The 20,379-nt window shown below is 34.0% G+C and overlaps 4 protein-coding genes and 1 pseudogene across 4 annotated transcripts; 3 read left to right on the top strand and 2 right to left on the bottom strand.

The window, feature by feature from the left end:
- The first annotated feature begins 803 nt into the window (after nt 1-803).
- Nucleotides 804-1,737, top strand: LOC132047141 (uncharacterized). Its single transcript, XM_059438046.1, has one exon. It carries the CDS (start codon nt 895-897, stop codon nt 1,534-1,536), a length of 642 nt encoding a protein of 213 aa, XP_059294029.1. The 5' UTR covers nt 804-894; the 3' UTR covers nt 1,537-1,737.
- Nucleotides 1,738-2,012: 275 nt separating this feature from the next.
- On the top strand, nt 2,013-5,639 carry LOC132047140 (AAA-ATPase At3g28610-like). Its single transcript, XM_059438044.1, has one exon. It carries the CDS (start codon nt 3,782-3,784, stop codon nt 5,324-5,326), a length of 1,545 nt encoding a protein of 514 aa, XP_059294027.1. The 5' UTR covers nt 2,013-3,781; the 3' UTR covers nt 5,327-5,639.
- Nucleotides 5,640-8,010: 2,371 nt separating this feature from the next.
- LOC132047138 (AAA-ATPase At3g28610-like) lies at nt 8,011-9,616 on the top strand (annotated as a pseudogene).
- A 3,526-nt stretch (nt 9,617-13,142) lies between these two features.
- On the bottom strand, nt 13,143-14,745 carry LOC132047139 (AAA-ATPase At3g28510-like). The gene has a single exon (XM_059438043.1). It carries the CDS (start codon nt 14,690-14,692, stop codon nt 13,259-13,261), a length of 1,434 nt encoding a protein of 477 aa, XP_059294026.1. The 5' UTR covers nt 14,693-14,745; the 3' UTR covers nt 13,143-13,258.
- A 3,055-nt stretch (nt 14,746-17,800) lies between these two features.
- LOC132047136 (AAA-ATPase At3g28600-like) lies at nt 17,801-19,918 on the bottom strand. Its single transcript, XM_059438042.1, has one exon. It carries the CDS (start codon nt 19,787-19,789, stop codon nt 18,266-18,268), a length of 1,524 nt encoding a protein of 507 aa, XP_059294025.1. The 5' UTR covers nt 19,790-19,918; the 3' UTR covers nt 17,801-18,265.
- Between the last annotated feature and the right edge of the window lie 461 nt (nt 19,919-20,379).

The raw sequence follows: 20,379 nt of genomic DNA, 5'->3' as shown, positions 1-20,379 counted from the left end.
TTTATCTCATAAATATGCATGATATTTTCAGTATAATAAAGATATATATATATATATATATACACACACACACAAAATATAATAAAGATATACCTAGTATAATAAAGACATACATGGTATGATAATATAATATATTTGAAATATATTAAAGGTATATTTTAAAAAAAAATTGAACATTTTATGCGTGATGTCTACATATAAAGATATACATGGTTAATAAAAGACATACATGTAAATATATTAACCAAATTGAAAACATAAACTAGTGTAAACAAATTGTTTCCATTACTGAAAGGAATATGTAATTTTTTTTTTAAATTCAACCATTAAGAAGACTTAGTGGGTATTTATTTAGTAATAATACAATAAGGAATATGTACATATTAATTAGAATGAAACATTTATTATTAGTGAGAAAAATGATGATGAAAGAGGAATTGTATTAATTAGGATGTAAATTACTTAGTTACTAAGATGATGAGAGATTTTTATAAGGATTGAAACAAATCCCTTGATTTATGGAAATTCTATCACACTACGTTGGCTAGCCCTATATATGAAGCTGCTATTTTGCAAGAAAAAAAGATTAATGCGACTTTTGAAAATATCTTATAAAATACTTACTCTGAACGTAAATTTCTCAAAAAAAAAAGTTTAGTATACATTGAGCATACACCAATGATATCTACAAATTATCATTAAGTGGGGTGGTGTCTGTTTAGTCAGCTGGGCTCCGTAAATAGGCCCAGTTCTAGCTGGGCTGATTTTTATTATTAGTTCCATCTCAAAGCCCAATGCCACGTATCCGCCCGCTCGAAGTTTATAGAACGCCAATATGACACTTACTCAAGAACCCTAATCTTGTTCCCTGCCCTTTCCTCTATCACTGCAACCATGGAAATCGACAATCCAACGACAGAAAAACCGACAACATCCTTACCGGCAAAACCCAATTTCCAACCCTTAAAAGCCCACGAAATCTCCGACAACCAAGTCCAGTTTCGCAAAGTAACAGTACCACAACACCGCTACACTCCACTAAAAAAAATATGGTTGGAAATCTACAACCCAATCTACGAACAAATGAAAATCGACATACGAATGAATCTCAAAAAACGCCGGGTCGAACTCAAAACCCGACCCGACACACCCGATATCAGCAACCTACAAAAATGCGCTGATTTCGTTCATGCTTTTATGCTAGGGTTTGATGTATGTGATGCAGTCGCTTTGCTTCGTTTAGATGAGTTATATGTTGATTCGTTTGAGATTAAGGATGTTAAGACATTACGTGGTGAACATTTATCTAGAGCTATTGGTAGATTGTCGGGGAAAGGAGGAAAGACGAAATTCGCTATAGAGAATGCTACGAAGACTAGGATTGTAATTGCGGATTCGAAGATTCATATATTGGGATCTTTTACGAATATTAAGGTTGCAAGAGATTCACTTTGTAGTCTTATTATGGGTTCACCTGCTGGTAAAGTTTATTCTAAGCTTAGAGCTGTTACTGCGAGATTGAATGAGATGTTTTAAGTTTTGTTTTATTTATTATAGAGTTGCGATGTTTAAGTATATCAATTTTGAGTAATACGCGAGTTTATGAAAATTGAGAGCTGATTTTGAAATGATTTGTGATTTCTACTTTCTTAGGTTATGAGATGAACATGTGTATTATGGTTAACTACTCCTATTAGCCGGTAACAGTTTGTATAATTAAGTTAATATGTGGAGTAAGTATTTTCTGTTTTCTTTACTGCTTCAGCATAGATGGATGATTTATGAAAATTATTCACACGTGTAAGCAGAAGCTATGTGTGGTCTATTAGTTGCATACCTTCTATTGTGCCTTGATTATCATAGGATCCCGTCTCTCAATTTCATAAGCTTCCCTTAATCATAGGGAATCTACTTAATCCCCCGCCGGAATGAATTTACTTAAAAAGTCTGTGTTAACAATTTATTGAAGTAATAGGAGTAGTGAAGGGAAAAGAAAAAACATGCCTAATAATGATTTTACCAGTGATTTTAATACTACAGACTATAATGTTAGTATTATTAAGACACCTAAAGAGAGGTTGATACAATTCGAGAGTTATGTGTTGATACAATTATGTTTGTTGATAAGAATTTGTTTGGAAGCAGTTCTTTATTTCGAGGGAGTAGTGTGTGTCGAATTAAGGACAAAAAAGGGAATAAAAGAAGAAGATTTGATAGCATAGAAAGAGACGCAGCAACATAGAAATCAAGTTGGAATTGTAGTAGTGTCACAATTTTGTAATGAAGAAGGGAGATAAAACAATTGAAAAATTAGATCATTGTCCGAACTCTGAAGTCATATTCAGGTTGTGTTGTTGCACTTCATTTGCGAAGATAAAATTTCCAAGTAAAACAATAGAGAGAAATATGAGTCGAGCATTCATTGGAAAGGAACCTGTTATCCATTTAAGAGGACTTCGTAAGTTCAATAATGTGAATGTTTCTTTGGAAATTCAGCATGTTCTTTTTGGTCAGGAGTGAGATGAGCAATTTATGTTTGTGTTGGCGCCTTTAACAGTTTTAATTACTAAAAAAGAAGAAATTAGATCATGAATACTCAAAATTTGTCTAAACGGATCTAGAGATCAATGATGCGTCTGACCCAATGCGTGATTTGAATTTGAAAATCTAGGGGAAAAGAGCTCGGAAAAGAGTAGAGAGATAGCAAGGCAACACATTGGCACATAACAAGTTTACCAGAAGATAAGAACTTCTGTTAACACGGAAAGAAGCAATTAACCTGAATATTGCCTTGGTAGAGTCCCAAGTATGAAGTGTTCTGATGTAAAAAGCTTTTTAGTTTTCCTCCAGTAACCCTAGCATGTATGATGCAAGTGAAAAAAGCCGTCAGTGAAGTTTTGTTCTTTGTTCCGCGGGCTACCTTATCTATGTTTCTACGATGGCCCAAGAACACGCTCACTAAATTCCGGCTTCATCAAATCAATTTATCTCAGTTTTCTCACATCAGTTCTCTATTTATTATTAAGGATATTAAGGTTACAAACAGTTAGGAAGAACACTCAGTTCTTTAGACCGACATATATGGACCAAATGATGACAATTGACAAGTCAACTTGTTCTCATTGTCATGATAATCAGTCACTGGAATAATTTTTCCTAGTATGGATGCCAAATATAGTAAAGTTTCTTTGAAGTACGAAAAAGGTTTTTTTCACAATTTCTTTCAATTAAATTACTTTTGCTCTTATGCAAATTAACTAAATCCTAAATTACTTTAGGACAACTGTAGAGTTAATTTTTTGTTTGTTGTAGAGGGAATTGTTTCCTGTCGGTGCTTAACCTTTTTTGCCAAGTTATTTCCTCCGTTATTTACATTAGGAACCTTAGTAAACAATTTGATTCTTTCTTGAAAATGTATAAATTTTAGGAACACAAGACAATTTCTTTCCTCCTAGAAAAGGTGTTTTCCTCTTTTATTTATTGTAGGAATAGAAGACAATTTCTTTGATTTTGTAATAAAAACACAAAATACACATACACGTACACGTACATACGGCTATTTTTTCTAGTAAAAAATAGAAACTTACCATGTATATAATTCGAATCCTACTAAAATACTGCAGACAAGGCTGAATTGTGGCCTGGTTAAACTGATGAACTTCCTTGTTTCCCACGAACTTGATCACTATATATATCCTTGCATGTATTAAACCTCAATTGCATTCACAAAAATACACCCCTTCAAGAATACCTTCATATTCTTGAAGGTGAGGAAAAAACAATGGGAGCTTCATTGACTGACGTAGGGTCCAGGCTTGCTGGACTAACGTTCATATGGGGCACAATTCAACAACTCTTCCCTCAAATACTCCGCAAGCGTATCGAATCCTTCTGGAATCGACTCGAAAATTATTTCTCTCCTTATGTCCAGATTACCATTGACGAATTCTCCAATGAAAAAAGCAACGAAATTTACAGATATGTCAACACTTATTTGGGTACTAAGTCCATCGACAATGGTGCTAAGTATCTCAAAGCTGAAAAGCCCGACAACAGCAAGTCTTTTGCTGTTATCTTGGACGAAGGAGAAGAAATAATTGATGAATTCCAAGGGGCCAGACTCTGCTGGCGCAGTCACACGGAAAAATTCAGCAGCAATTCTCAAGGCAAATCCAAAATACCGATTGAAAAGAGAAGCTACACAATAACTTTCGATCAGCAACATAGGGAGATTGTCACGGGAAAATACTTGAAGCATGTGATGGAAGAAGGCAGGGCAATTGAGTTCAAGAATAAGAAACAGAGGATTTACTGTAATGACAGTACTAGTTGGTGGGTTTTGCGTTTGTCCACTCTGTGGAAGCACATCAATTTCGAGCACCCTGCAACGTTTGATACTCTGGCTATGGACCCTAAGAAGAAAGAGGAAATAATTAACGACCTCATTGCTTTTAGCAAGGGCATGGAATATTATTCCAAGGTTGGCAAGGCGTGGAAGCGCGGCTATCTTCTTTATGGTCCACCAGGAACTGGAAAATCAACTATGATTGCAGCTATTGCCAATTTCATGAACTATGATATCTATGATCTTGAGCTCACATCCGTTGATGATAACTTGGAGCTTAAGAAGTTGCTCATGGAAACAACAAGCAAGTCCATTATTGTCATTGAAGACATTGATTGCTCCGTTGATCTCACTGGTAAGAGAAAGCAGGGAAAGAAGAAAGAGGCAAAGAAGAAAGAAGAAACAAGCGACTCTGATTCTGATTCTGATTCGGACTCGGACTCGGACTCGGACTCAGAAAGAAAAAAAAATAAACGAAAAAAACTTACACTTTCGGGGCTGTTGAATTTCATAGATGGAATATGGTCAGCCTGTGGTCAAGAGAGGATTATTATATTTACCACTAATTATGTGGACAAACTTGATCCTGCTCTTATACGTCGAGGACGAATGGATATGCACATTGAGATGTCGTATTGCAGATACGAAGCATTCAAAGTGTTGGCTAAGAATTACTTGGGCATTGAAACACACCCTTTGTTTGAACAGATTCAAGGTTTAATAGAGGAAGTAAACATGAGTCCTTGTGATGTGGCAGAGAGATTGATAGTCAAGAATGCTTCAGGAGGGATTGAGATTTGCTTGAATAACTTGATTCAGGCTTTGAAAGAGGCCAAGGAAAAGGCAATACAAGATTCAAAAGAGGCCAAGGAAAAGGCAGTACAAGATTCAAAAGAAGTCGAGGAAGAACCCAAGAAAAACAAAAAGTTGTCAACAAATTTAGTCAGGAGTTGTGGCCGTTTAAAAAAGCTTTTTAGATGATGTTTTCATATTTGTCTTCTTAGGTAGCTGTTTATTACTATGTTGTTATATACACGATATAGCTTATTATGTTGTTATATACACACGATTTAGTTTATTTTATGTTGTTATGTTATTCATGGTTGTTTATAAGTTGCTAATTTAACAGAATGGCTAGTTACCCTCCAAAAAAATTAATTTCTTTTCAAAAGAAAAAGTTTTGAAAGCTTTTTATTTTTTATTTTGAAATTTTTTTCTTTTTTGATTTTTTACACCCCCACCCCCCCACCCTTATCCCCTCCCGAATTTTCTACTTCATATTTAATTTTACCTTTATAAAAAATTTATAAAATTGAAAAGTTTGCGTGGTTAAATTTGGTGTGGGTGGTTGTGGGATGGATAAGAAAAAAGTTCTCATTTTTATAAAAGTTAAATAAAATATATGAAATAGAAAATTTATGAGTGGGTGGGTGAGTGGGAGGGTTGGATAGACCGGTGGGTGAAGATGTGTGGTTGGAGGGTGGTGGTTGGGTGCTTGGGGTGGGTGGTTGGAGGTGGGGTGGGTGTGGGGGTTTGGTGTGGTATGGGGTGGTGGGGGCTGGTGGTGCATGAGTGGTATTTTCCATAAAAAGTTTTCTACCAACCAACCAAACATGAGAAAATAAATAAGAAATATACTTATTTTTCATTTCTATCAACCTGTTAGAAGATCAGAAAATAAGTAAGAAATTCACTTATTTTTCACTACCCAACCGAACATGAGAAAATAAGTAGAAGTTCCCTTATTTTTGATGAACATATTTTTTAGGAAAACATTTTCTCTGTACCGAACACACCTAAAACATGGTTAACACGAAAAGAAGCAATTAGCCTTAATTTTGCGTTCGTAGAGCCCAAGTAGGAAGCGGCCCTTCTTTGTTTTTTGGAGTGGGGAGGCCGAATACAACAGTACTACACCTACGTCTTTCTTTAGGACAAATGTAGAGGAAAATGTTCCCTGTCGGTGCTTAACCTTTTTGAAAAGGTGTTTCCTCTTCTATTTACGTTAGAAACCTCTGTAAACAATTTGATTCCTTGTTGAAAAGGTACTAATGTTTTAGGAATAGAAGCAATTTGTTTCCTTCTTGAAAATGTGTTTCCCTCTTTTATTTATTGTGGGAATAGAATTATAGAAGACAATTTCCTTTATTTTGTAATAAAAAAACAAAATACACGTACACGTGCACAAGATTAGTTTTTCTAATAAGTATTATAGATTATAAGATAAAAATAGAAACTTGCCTTACTTCATAAAAAAAAAAAAGAAAAAAAAAAAAGAAACTTACCATGTATATAATTCGAATCCTACTAAAATACTACAGACAAGGCTGACTTGCGGCGTAGTTTAACTTAGGGGTGTCAAAAAAATATGAAAAACCGACCGAACGACCGAATCTAACTATACCGAACCGATTTATAAAGTTTTTTCAATAAAACCGTGAATTTTTATTTAAGCTTATAACCGTCCCGAATAATTAGAGTGGTATTTTTAATTTATAAAAAATCCGAAAAAATCCCGAACCGAACCGAATAGCCTTACATGTAGAAATATATTTATATATTATAAATAATTGAATATATAAAATATATTTTATAAGTTATGTTTCAATTATAAAAGTGAATTTGGCCACTGGACTTTGGAGTACTTGATGGGTTTAGTTAAAAAGGATATCCCAGACCCAAAGTTGTACAGTCATAACTCATATGCATACCATATACCACGCAATTCATCGACGGCAAACCTATTGTTGCTATTATAGTTTTGCTACTTGATACTTGATAGTTAACATTTCAGTTTAATTACTTTGTGTAGTTTTTTTAATAGCTTTTATGTTAGTCGTTAGATATTTCAGAAGAAACAAATAGAAGCTTTATTTGATGGTACTGCATATAGTTTTGTGGAGGTCTCTAGAGTTCCATATAGGTTACTTTGGCATAGAGATAAATTACAATATACTCACCATAGCATTGATTCTTAAATACTTGTTAGTTGGTTATATTCTGATCTTCTATTTAGTACAAATTAAATGATCTATGATAAATCTATTCATTCTATTTGGCTAGAAGGTACCTATAGCTAATTAGCCATTCCCCTGTTGTTTCAAAGCAAATATATAAAGGCCTCTCAGTTATTCATTTAATTATTGTATTAACATATAAAGCTAGGTTGTATTCTTAGATGATATTTTACAAGTAAAATACCCAAAAATTAACCTAACCGTACCGATACTGAAGAGAAACCGACATGATTGGGATGGTTTTAGAAAATCTAATTTTGGTTATACATTGTGAAATAACCGACAAATTGGAATGGTAAATTTTTTTAAAAATAACCGACCGAACCGTCCCATTGACACCCCTAGTTTAACTGATGAACTTCCTTGTTTCCCACGAAGTTGGTCACTATATATATCCTTGTCAGTGGCGGAGCCAGGAATTTAGTAAAGAGTGTGCAAATTTTCTTCTCACTTGTGTTAAGGGTGTGCAAAATTATATATATACTCATAATAGCTAACATTTAACTTATGTACACCGCATAATTTTCCAGCACTGGACCACCCTTCGCCTAAGGTGGCTCCGCCCATGATCCTTGTATGTATTAAACCTCATTTGCATTCATTCACAAAAATACACCCCTTCAATAATACCTTCATGTTCTTGAAGGTGGGGAAATCACCATGGTAGCTTCATTGACTGAAGTAGGGCCCAGGCTTGCTGGACTAATGTTCATATGGGGCACTATTCAACAACTCTTCACTGAAATACTCCTCAAGCGAATCGAATCCTTCTGGAATCGACTCGAAAATTACTTCTATTCATATGTCCAGATTACCATTGATGAATTCTCCAATGAAAAGAGAGACGAAATTTACAGATATGTCAACACTTATTTGGGTACTAAGTCCATCGACAACAGTGCTAAGTATCTCAAAGCTGAAAAATCCGACAATAGCAAGTCTTTTGCTGTTATCTTGGACGAAGGAGAAGAAATAATTGATGAATTCCAAAGTGCCAGACTCTGCTGGCGCACTCACACGGAAAAAGTCAACAACAATTCTCAAGGGAAGTCCAAAAAACGGATTGATAAGAAAAGTTACACGCTAACTTTCGATCAGCAACATCTAGAGATTGTCACGGGAAAATACTTGAACCATGTGATGGAAGAAGGCAGGGGAATAGAGTTCAAGAATAAGAAACAGAGGATTTACTGTAACGACAATATGAATTGGTATTTCCGTTTGTCCACTATGTGGAAGCACATCAATTTCGAGCACCCTGCAACATTTGATACTCTGGCTATGGACCCTGTGAAGAAAGAGGAAATAATTAATGATCTCGTTGCATTTAGCAAGGGGGGAAGGACTATTATGCCAAGGTTGGTAAGGCGTGGAAGCGCGGCTATCTTCTTTTTGGTCCACCAGGAACAGGTAAATCAACTATGATCGCAGCTATTGCCAATTTCATGAACTATGATATTTATGATCTTGAACTCACATCGGTTAGGAATAACTTGGAGCTTAAGAAGTTGCTTATGGAAACAACAAGCAATTCCATTATTGTCATTGAAGACGTTGATTGCTCAGTTGATCTCACTGGAAAGAGAAAGCAGGAAAAGAAGAAAGAAGAAAGAAGAAACAAGCGACTCTGATTCTGATTCTGATTAGGACTCCCGAAAGCGAAAAAATTACACTTTCGGGGCTGTTGAATTTCATTGATGGAATATCGTCAGCTTGTGGTCAAGAGAGGATCATTATATTTACGACGAATCATCTGGACAAACTTGATCCAGCTCTAATACGTAGAGGACGAATGGATATGCACATTGAGATGTCGTACTGCAGATACGAAGCATTCAAAGTGTTGGCTAAGAACTACTTGGGCATTGAGACACCCTTTGTTTCAAGAGATTCAAGGTTTATTAGAGGAAGTAAACATGAGTCCTTGTGATGTGGCAGAGAGCTTAATAGTCAAGAATGCTTCAGGAGGGATTGAGAGTTGCTTGAATAACTTAATTCAGGCTTTGAAAGAGGCCAAGGAAAAGGTAAATCAAGATTCGGAAGAAGTCAAGAAAGAACCCAAGAAAAACAAAAAGTGCTCAACAAAATTAGCTAGAAGTTGTGGCCGTTTAAAAAAGCTTTTTCGATGATGTTTTCATATTTATCTTCTTAGGTGTTTAGTTTATAGTACTAACAAGAGTACCATAAACAATGTAGTTCCTTCAGAAATACTGGGTTTAGTGAGATAATTCTTGTCTGAGATGTTCACTTTTTAAGAAATTTTAAGGCATTTCATGAGGTAATTATGTGACTAAAAAACCGCATAAAATATTTGTGCCTCTAATATATTTCAATTTTTCGTTTGACCTATTGTCCTAAAGGTATATCTATTGATATATTTGCTAATGAGGAAAGAACAGAGCAAATGGATGGTCACCTGACTATCACTTTTTTTTTTTTTTTTTACAAAAATTACTTAATTATCTTTTCTAACACAAAAATCTTAAAACTCTGAATTTAACACAAAAATCACAACTACTAGAAAATTCAACTTAGAATAAGTAATACTTTTTTGCTCTTTTCTTTTAACCTAATAAATAAAAACTCAATTGTGCACTTTTTGTCTTGCTTTAGCTGTCAACACATTGTTTTCATCTTGTATTTTCTTCTTGTGGCAGGTCGGCAAGCATATGAAATTTTCATTCTTTTATTTGTTCATAAATTGCATTGTTTTTTCCGCAATCTGTCCGCCTGCTTGAAACATTTTGTTTGAAATTTCCAAAGCTTTCTCACACATTCAGGTTCTAACCAAATTGAACTCAATACATCCTTTCTCTGTCTGCAAATGTGAAAAAATTTAGATTGCATAACTCTTGCTCTACGTACAAGTACAAAGAAGAATTTTTTTGGCCGAGTTACTATGTAAAAATCATGGTAGATCTTGTACAATCATAGGTATTATATAAGAAAAAAACAAGTCCGGGAAAGAAAATGAGGTACTTTGTGAATGATGACTCCATGTCTTGATTTTAAGAAAGATTCTAGTGCTAGTTAATTCTTGGTTGCTGATATAAAACATACAATTATTGTACAAAACAACTTTGAATAAGGGCTATAGTAGGAGGACTTGAGAAGCACTGCTACATTCTTGTTAGAGTAAAGAAAGATCTCATTTAACCCAACATAAACGGTGAGCCTCAAATATCAAAGTGTACTTTGGTCAAAGTGGTCTTAGACTACAATTTTATATGGAAAAAAAAGAAGAAGAAAGAAAGGCATATCATCATACATACACTATAGTGGGAAGACTCTAAGTTGAAAAGTTGAATTACCAAAATGTGCATTAAAAGTTAAACGACCTTTTTTCCCCGCATCTAAACATTACTCTTAAAAATATTTTTGTACCAAATAGTAAATTTATCCTCCAACAAATAATAAATGAATCAATTAAAAGAGAATTTAACCACTTGATCAATCAAATCATTATACTTTAAGCTAAACTATTGGAGTTGTAAAAAAATAATGTAGACCCGATTCATTTGATCTATTTTTATGGTCTTCTTCATCATATTTAATGATGCATTACAGAAAGAAATTTCCAAAGTCAGAAATGTTTGGGTTTGAATTAGACAAAATATGGTGTGAAATTGCCTTTCTATCTTCCTGTAACCGTTCGAGATATACCCCTTCACCTCCAAGACATTCAAGTCTGTGGACAAAATTAAAGTATATTGTATTCTTCTACTGTTTTTCTTTTATATTGAGCATTTACAACGATTTTTTGCTTTGTATTCAGATGTGACTATCAACGGTAAGTTTTGTATTATTTTTGGATTCCTTTTGTACAATGTTTTACTGCCTGTCATAGTTTTTCATTATCATCTCTATTGTATATAAATAACATCATATTAAAATAATACAAACTTTCAATAAAATCTAGAGCGGCATCTTATTACATATTTCCAAGATTTAACACCGAAGTTCTCCAATTTGGTCAGGTTAAATTTTACGGGCAAATCTTTTAGACTTTTAACATAAGTTTGCTTTTGGTTGCAGATGTTCCATTCATTTGTTGTTCGTTAAGATCTTGAAACAAAGATCTTGCCTTCAAATGTCTTTTTTTTTTCTTTTCAAAGTGTGCGTTTTCATGATTTGTTCCAATTCAAATTTTGCTTCCTTAATTTATTGTTGATTGATGGTGCAGTTACACTAATAATAAGCTTTCACAACTCTTTATTGTAGCAGAAAAGATATTATTGTTATATGACTGTTATGACATACAAATACCAATTCTTATGTAGTTGTTATTGAATAAATGCGTGTGTTCTTGTTCGTTAGTCCTTGATTTAATTCTATGACCTGGAAGATTATAAGTGTGAAGTTGAACAAGAGTTCGTGAGAGGTGTGCCAAGATAGATGTAAAAATTTAAAATACGACCATTATGAAAAAAGGATATGTTGAAACTCAAGAGCAAGAAATGGCTAGAAGAAAGGTGATTATTATTGGTAGAAGTTCTCATTTATAATTGATTTGGAAATTATCTACAATCTGGAGATATAAGGATATCTCATATCTACTTTGCTGGGATATCATGATGAAGAAGATCAAAAGCATTGTACATTATATTTATAGAGAGTTTGAGTTTAAAACAATGATAAAGAGGAAGTTGTAAATAGATTTCAAGAAATGGCTTTCTCTAATGTCAAATCCCATTGACTTTAATCTGCCAATTTTTTCCAATTTTTTGGTCCATCGTATTCCTACATAGGAAAACTATTACATCGTGAAGTTTGAAATATGATGGGAAAGCCGGTTTAGATTTACAAATTATTATAGAGAATTCATTGGTAGAATGAGAATCACTGGGAAAGAAGGGCTCACAGGGAATGAATGGGAGCATCGAAGTGATTTTATTTCGGAAGGCAAATTTGCCGGGTTAGTCCATCGTAGCGTAAATACTTTTATTCATATGTTAAACTATTAAGGATATTGAACAATGCTAAATTTTTGTGTATTTTAATTCTAATATATAGTTTGATCAAATATTGTTAGAATATGTATGCATAAGTTCTACGTATTTTTAGATACCCAATTTATGGGATACACGTGCAAAGCACATGTCCAAGAATTAGTATAATAAAAACTGAAAAGGGTCAAAAATCATAATATTTGTGTTTGCCTACAACTCAACCAAATTGCTTCATAAATGCAACTTTATAAGTTGTTGCATAATTGCAGTTAGGAACTAAATTGGACCAAATAAGCTCTTAATGTATGCATGTAGGTTCAAATATGCTCTTATTAGTCTTCTTATGGCAAATGTTATCAATTTCGCATACTTTAGAAGCGGTTTTGACCTTGTTCCGCAACAAAAATGATATCTTATAGAAGGATCATATTTTCATATACTAATGAAATCTATTTCAGAGATTTCTGTCTCACACGCACTCTCTCCCTCTCACACACTTTCTCCGCTGGACATACAAAACATGTTCTTTTCACAACTTCTTTTAACAATTTTGCACTTATCCAAAAGCATATATAACTCAATTAATGTATCTTCTTGTATTGTTGAGCTCTCTGCTTGTGACATGCCCGAGTTCTTGTCTTACATCTAATGATCTTTGTGCTATGCGTTAGTTACATGATCCAAATAAAACTTTTCTTCTGTTATTTGTATTTGTGAGTTGTGACGGCAGATGAGTCTATTTTAAGGCATGATGTTAGACATAACAAAATTGGTCAATGCTTTTGGAAACAAAATGAGTCTGTTCTGTTAGACAAATACTAAAACGAAAAATAGAGAAGGAAGAGTACAACATCTTATTTTTGCTAAGAATCAAAATGGACAGTATACATGGAAAAAGCCTACCATAAAGAAGAGTAGGAAAGCCTGATTAAACATGATAACATCATTCAAACAACATTTTTAGATGGCCACAAGTTTTTGAGTAATTTTGTGGGTAACTTTTTGTTCTTCTGGGAATTCAAGCTGGCCTTTTTCTTGGCCTTGTTCAAAACTTGGATCAAGCTCTCCAAGCAAACCTCAGGCCTTCCTGAAGCATTTTTAGGCATCAAGTTCTCGGCCACATCACAAGGACTCACGTCTACTTCCTCTATTAGACGTTGAATCTGTTGAAACAAAGGGTGTGTTTCAATGCCCAAGTAATTCTTAGCCAACACCTTGAATACTTCGTATCTGCAATATGACATCTCAATGTGCATATCCATCCGTCCTCTACGTATTAGAGCTGGATCAAGTTTGTCCACATGATTAGTCGTAAATATAATGATCCTCTCTTGACCACAAGCTGACCATATTCCATCTATGAAATTCAACAGCCCCGAAAGTGTAAGTTTGTCTGATTCCTTATTTCCACTTGCTTCCTCCTCATCTTTTGTCGTTTCCTTATTTTTCTTCTTCTTATTCTTTCTCTTGCCTGTGAGATCTATAGAGCAATCAATGTCTTCAATAACAATGATGGACTTGCTTGTTGTTTCCATGAGCAACTTCTTAAGCATGGAGTTACTATTAACTGATGTGAGCTCAAGATCATATATGTCATAGTTCAAGAAGTTCGCAATTGCTGCAATCATAGTTGATTTTCCAGTTCCTGGTGGACCATAAAGAAGATAGCCACGCTTCCAAGCCTTTCCGACCTTGGAATAATAGTCCTTCCCCTTGCTAAAAGCAACGAGATCATTGATTATTTCCTCCTTCTTCTTAGGGTCCATAGCGAGAGTATCAAATGTTGCAGGATGCTCGAAATTGATGTGGTTCCACATGCCATACCAATTCGAATACCCATTGTCATTAGAGTAAATCCTCTGTTTCTTGTTCTTGAACTCAATGGCCTTGCCTTCTTCCATCACATGCTTCAAGTATTGTCCAGTGACCAAGTCTTGATGTTTTTTATTGAAAGTTAGCGTGTAACATTTCTTTTCAATCGGAAGCTGAGAACGGGCCCCTGGAGAATTATCAGGGAATGTTTCCTTGTAAGAGCGCCAACAGAGTTTGGCACCTTGAAATTTATCAATGACCTCTTCACCATCATCCAAGCTAACAGCTAAAGACTTGCTCTTCTTGAACTTCTCAGCTTTGAGATACTTTGCATCCTTATTGGACTTAGTACCCAAATAAGCTTTGACAAGTTTGTAGACTTCATTTCTTTTATCATCGGAGAATTCATCGATGGTAATGTGGACATAGGGGTAGAAATAGTTTTCGAGTCGATGCCACAAGGATTTGATGCGCTTGTAGAATGAATGGGGAACAAGTTGCTGAATTGTGCCCAAAATGAACATCAATCCAGCAAGCTTGGAGCATAATTCAGTCAATGTATCTACCATTGTGTATTCCTTCTTTAGCTATATTTGTGGGCAAGATTTTGAATGAAGAAAGCAAGTGTATTTTGTGGTTAATGATGGTGATTACTACAACTAACTCATACAACTATATATAGAAGGGGAAATTGATGTCCTTCGCGTGGCACAAGTACAAGATAGTTGGCCGGTTGTACGCGGTCCCCTTTAAAGGAACTTCACTACTGTAAGATTTTATAAACTGTTATATAATTCTTAATTTAGTGTGAGCATGGAGAGAAAAACGAATATTAATGTATTTCCCTAAACGATGGGTATGACTCATGTATTCAAAAGGAAAAGATAGAGCCAATATGTTCGTTTTCGAAGCTTCGGGGTGGCTTTTCACACAACTTTGTGGAATAAAGAAAGGCAAAAACTGAAAAGATAGTCCAACTCGAGCTATTAACTTATCACTTATCACTTTTGCTTTTTCATTCAATAGAATTTCTTTTGTAAGCCTGGCTTCAGTTTTTCAGTATAAAATTGGACATGTCTGCATTCTGCACGTTCCAATAGCCTTGCATCAATCGGTTAGTGCGAAATAATAGTATATATTATACAATGGAGTAACTTGGGCACGAAGCATTTCGTGGAAAGATTTTAATTAATTACATGCACTGATAATTTACAATTTTTTTACATTATCAATGAATTTTAACAAGTGATGGCATATTACTTACTCCCTCTGAGTCTCCGGCTCATTTTTATATGAAGGGGTTTGACTGGGCACGGAGTTTAAGAAGGAAAGGAAAGACTTTTGAAATTTGTGATCCAAAATAAGTCATAAATATTTGTGCGGCTATAAATCATTGAGGGTAAAATGGTAAATTTGAAGTTAAATTGTTACTGAATATATAAATGTATCATTCTTTTTTGGACTAACTAAAAAGGAAAGAGCATATAGATTGGGACAGAGGGAGTACCATTTTCAATAGATTACCAATTAGGGTCTGTTTGGAAAGCCACGTGGTAATTGGAATTGGTGTAATTACTAGGGTAGTAATTACACAGTATTGTAATTATAACGACTTGTTTGGTTGCACAAGTGTAATTACACAGTTTGTTTAATTTAAAAATAAAATTTAATTATCGAAAATTTAAAATTAATATTAAAAAATATGTGCCTTTATAAATGATATAAATTAGTTACTTAATAACACGTTGTTTCTAGAAAATATATTAATTAATAATCATATATTTGTAACTAATGTTGTAAAAAATAATTGATATATATATATTTTTCAAATTAATAATATTTTTATTTTAATTAATTATAAAACTTAAAAGCAAACTTTTTTTTGTGAGAACATCATGGATGGGAGGTCTGACAAACAAAATATTTATAAATATAATGCCATAGCATTATTCAAATGTTTGACAAAAAACTTTATCAACTGTAAGTGAAAAACAAACAACATGCAACGTGAAATAACAAGTCAATAGTACTAAAGCAAATAAATTAAAATTGAAAATATAACCTAAATTCAAAATCCAAAAGAAAAAGTTTAACATAATACTGTTATGTCAAATTCCAACATTACATAAGTAAGTTCCAACGTGACTTAAGTAAATATAATTCAAAAGAAAAGAAAAAATAAAGTCTATAACTTCATTCATAACGAAATTCTCCTTTAATAACGTCACTCATTATATGTCAAGCTTGTTAATGACTCATTCTTTCTAATATTAAGAGGTGTAGTTTCAAAAATTAGAATAATAGCATAGTTATGTTAAGTTAATAAAATTAAAAAAAAAAAAAATACGAGCAATTACATGGAACCACATGAAGTAAAGGCTGGGATTGAGAAGGAAGGAAATAAAAGATAAATAATACTCCCTATGTTTCAATTTATGTGGACCTATTTCCTTTTTAGTCCGTGCCAAAATGAATGACCTCTTTCCTAATTTGGAAACAAATCCACATTATGAAATGATTTATAGCTACACAAATATTCAAGACTTATTTTGAACCACAAGCTTCAAAAGTCTTCACTCTTTCTTAAATGTCGTGCCTAGTCAAATGGGTTCACATAAATTGAAACGGAGGGAGTATAAAAGAAAAATATTTTTTAAAAAAAATAATTTAAAAGTAAAAATAAAAAGAAATTAAGATAATAGAAATAAAAAATAAGTTAAAAAAGAAAAGAAAGAAAAAAAAAACTAAAAAGTAACTCTGGAATTATAGGGTGTAATTACACCCAATTCTCAGCCCCCCTTGAGAATTGGAGAGTGTAATTACACCCAATTCCCACCTAACTGTGTAATTACTTGGTCAAACAAACAGATCAAACTGTGCAATTACATCTAATTACACCCAATTCCAATTACCTGGGTGGCTTTCCAAACAGGTCCTCAATGTTTATCAAGAGACTTATAGATAATTATCTTCTAAATGACATGATTGTGTAAATATTCTTATACCGTTTAGTGTGTAGAACTTAAACTCCTGGAGGAAACTTCTTTGGCTAATTTACCACCATCACACATTCTTAATTCCTGTACTACATGAAATGAAATGAGAGTGAAACATTTTATGGAAGGATTTAAGTTATATATACAACGTCACAAGTATTTATATTTTTAGTTAAAACTCTTTATCTAGTTTTGCATTTAAATTCCAAATTTTGCAGACTTGGCTCAATCAAAAAACCCCAAAATTCAATTGGTATTATAGGATTACCTATGCAATATTTACGAACAGGTTACTTTTTTTCTCTTTAAATCACTAGATTATCCAGCTTCTTGGACTTAATTGTCAAGATATCTAATGAACTCTTCAAATATTATCCTTACTTTTTCTTTTGATAGAATGAATTACTTATCTCATAAAGCCTTCCGAGGTAAATCATGAGAATTATGTTGGAACAAAAGAAGTTAAGTACAAAGAGCATATCACTAGTTGAGATTAACACTAGTAGATACGTTATCATAAAACCTCAAATGAATCGAACATTAATCTGAATTACAAAGAGATAATTTTAAAACTCTTAACAATCAATTATTCTATGGTTATATTGAGTTATAGTGGCAAAAGTACTCTTAAAACGAAACCAAAATAAAGGAATACAAGATATAGCAACAATTTAACAACTCTTAACAGTCAATTATTAAGATGGTTAAGATAAATATATTAAAGGAGTCACAAATGTTTTACATGGTTCTGTCAGCAGACCTATGTCCACCAGTGCAGATGAGCACAATTTCAGAGATAATACAAGAGATAGCAACAACTTTGAAATTACACGATACTTAGCTCGAAAGTATCGGACATATTAACCTCATGAAATGCCTATTACAAAGTCAAATTGAGCATGTTGCCTACATATTTCAATTAAGGATTGCAAACTAGATAGTACACCAAATACCTAAGAAATGTTATTAATTTTGACGTTTGACATCCTAAGTACTTCATTGCAGTTGCCAATGCCACAAAGAGGAAACAGCATCTTACTTCTGGTAACAACAATACAGGACTATACATGGAGAAGCCCCAATTCCATAGCCACCAAAAAGAGAAGGAAAGATCGGGTAGTTGGAAGTTAAAAATATATGAAAACATCATTTGAACAAATTTTGTACACTGCCAAAACTTCTGACTAATTTTGTCGAGAACTTCTTAATTTTCTTGGAATTTTGCTTGGCTTTTTCCTTGGCTTGTTTTTTGTCTTTATCGGCCTTTTCTTTGGCCTCTTTCAAAGCTTGAATTAACTTCTCCAAGCAACTTTCAGGCCCTCCTGAAGCATTCTTGAGCATCAAGTGCTCTGCCACATCACAAGGACTCATGTTTACTTCCTCAATTAAACCTTGAATCTGTTGAAACAAAGTGTGAGTTTCAATATCCAAGTAATTCTTAGCCAACACTTTGAATGCTTCATATTTGCAATAAGACATCTCAATGTGCATATCCATTCGTCCTCTACGTATTAGAGCTGGATCCAGTTTGTCCTTGTGATTGGTGGTAAATATAATAATCCTCTCTTGACCACAAGCTGACCATATTCCGTCAATGAAATTCAACAACCCCGAAAGTGTAAGTTTGCCTGATTCCTTGTTTTCTGTACTTTCTTTTTCTGCAGACGAGTCCGAGTCTTCTTCCTGATCTTCACTAGTTGTTTCCTTTTCCTTTTCCTTTTTCTTTTTCTTTTTTCTCTTGCCAGTGAGATCGATTGAGCAATCAATGTCTTCAATAACAATTATGGACTTGCTTGTTGTTTCCATGAGCAATTTCTTAAGCCCCGAGTTATTCTTAACAGAGGTGAGCTCAAGATCATATATGTCATAGTTCAAGAAGTTGGCAATAGCTGCAATCATAGTTGATTTTCCGGTTCCTGGTGGACCATAAAGAAGATAGCCGCGCTTCCACGCCTTACCAACTTTGGAATAATAGTCCTTCCCCTTGCTAAAAGCAACGAGGTCATTAATTATTTCCTCTTTCTTCTTTGGGTCCATAGCCAGAGTATCAAACGTTGCAGGATGCTCGAAAGTAATGTCCCTCCACATACCTTTACCATACCAATACCAACCTTCACTACAACTGTTGGAATAAATCTTCTGTTTCTTATTCTGAAACTGAATTGCCTTGCCTTCTTCCATCACATGCTTTAAGTATTTTCCAGTAACAATTTCTCTGTGTCGTTGATTGAAAGTTATTGTGTAACTTTTCTTTTCCATTGGAACAGAGTTATTAGACCGACGCCCTGTAGAATCATCAGAAATGTTTTTATTGTAAGAGCGCCACCAGAGTTTAGCACCTTCAAATTCATCAGTGATATCCTCTCCTTCATCCAAGCTAACAGCAAAAGACTTGCTGTTCTTGGATTTTTCCGCTTTGAGAAACTTAGCATTCTTGTTGATTGACTTAGTACCCAAATAAGTGTTGACCTGACTGTATATATCATTGCTTTTACCATTGGAGAATTCTTCAATTGTAATTTGGACATAAGGGTGGAAATAATTTTCCACTCTGTGCCACCAGGATTCGATGCGTTTACGGAGAGAATAAGGGAAAAGTTGCTGAATTGTGCCCCAAAGGAACATCAGTCCAGCAAGCCTGGACATCATTTCAGTCAATGATGCTTCCATGGTGTTTTTTTGTTCTTTGAGCTTTGAGGTATTTTTGGGGGAAGATTTTGAATGAGGATGAGAAATGAAAATTGGTCTGAGTGTATTTTTGTGATTTGAAGGGGTACTTAGTACAACTATATATATGAATATTTTTTTGCTTAAGTTACATCAGAAGCAGTAAATGACGATAATACTTTTATATTGCGATTTGCGTCAAACTTTCATCATGCAACTCACTGAGAAAATTGATGGGGTCCAGCCGCATATTGTTGAAATCCCATGTGCCAATTTACTTGGCTGATTTCTTTTGCCTTGGAGCCAAAGTTTGGCAAGCTGTGGAGAAAAATTATTTTCCTCCTGTAGCATTCTTGGAGGCCACTCTTTGGAGAAGGTTTCTCTTCATCTCAATCACGTCAAATACGCCAATAAAGAGAGAAAGAAGAGTGAGGCATTCACAAATATAGAAATAGTTTATAAGGAAAAATAGAGAGTGTGAGTGATATTATAGTGAGGTAGAAAAATCTTAAAAGAGGCTTATTTCTTTTGAATGTTAAGTGGTCTTTGGAGTATTTTACTCACACCTACAAAGTATAAAATTCTTGCTATAG

Source organism: Lycium ferocissimum, chromosome 2 (assembly GCF_029784015.1).
Source record: "Lycium ferocissimum isolate CSIRO_LF1 chromosome 2, AGI_CSIRO_Lferr_CH_V1, whole genome shotgun sequence".
Lineage (NCBI taxonomy): Eukaryota > Viridiplantae > Streptophyta > Magnoliopsida > Solanales > Solanaceae > Lycium > Lycium ferocissimum.
The sequence above is the reverse complement of the archived record's forward strand: the minus strand, read 5'-3'. Positions and strand labels throughout refer to the sequence as shown.

Bases quoted from the DNA above. Each gene is read 5' to 3' on its own strand.
- LOC132047139 (XM_059438043.1), bottom strand. From the start codon at position 14,692: ATGGTAGATACATTGACTGAATTATGCTCCAAGCTTGCTGGATTGATG.
- LOC132047140 (XM_059438044.1), top strand. From the start codon at position 3,782: ATGGGAGCTTCATTGACTGACGTAGGGTCCAGGCTTGCTGGACTAACG.
- LOC132047141 (XM_059438046.1), top strand. From the start codon at position 895: ATGGAAATCGACAATCCAACGACAGAAAAACCGACAACATCCTTACCG.
- LOC132047136 (XM_059438042.1), bottom strand. From the start codon at position 19,789: ATGGAAGCATCATTGACTGAAATGATGTCCAGGCTTGCTGGACTGATG.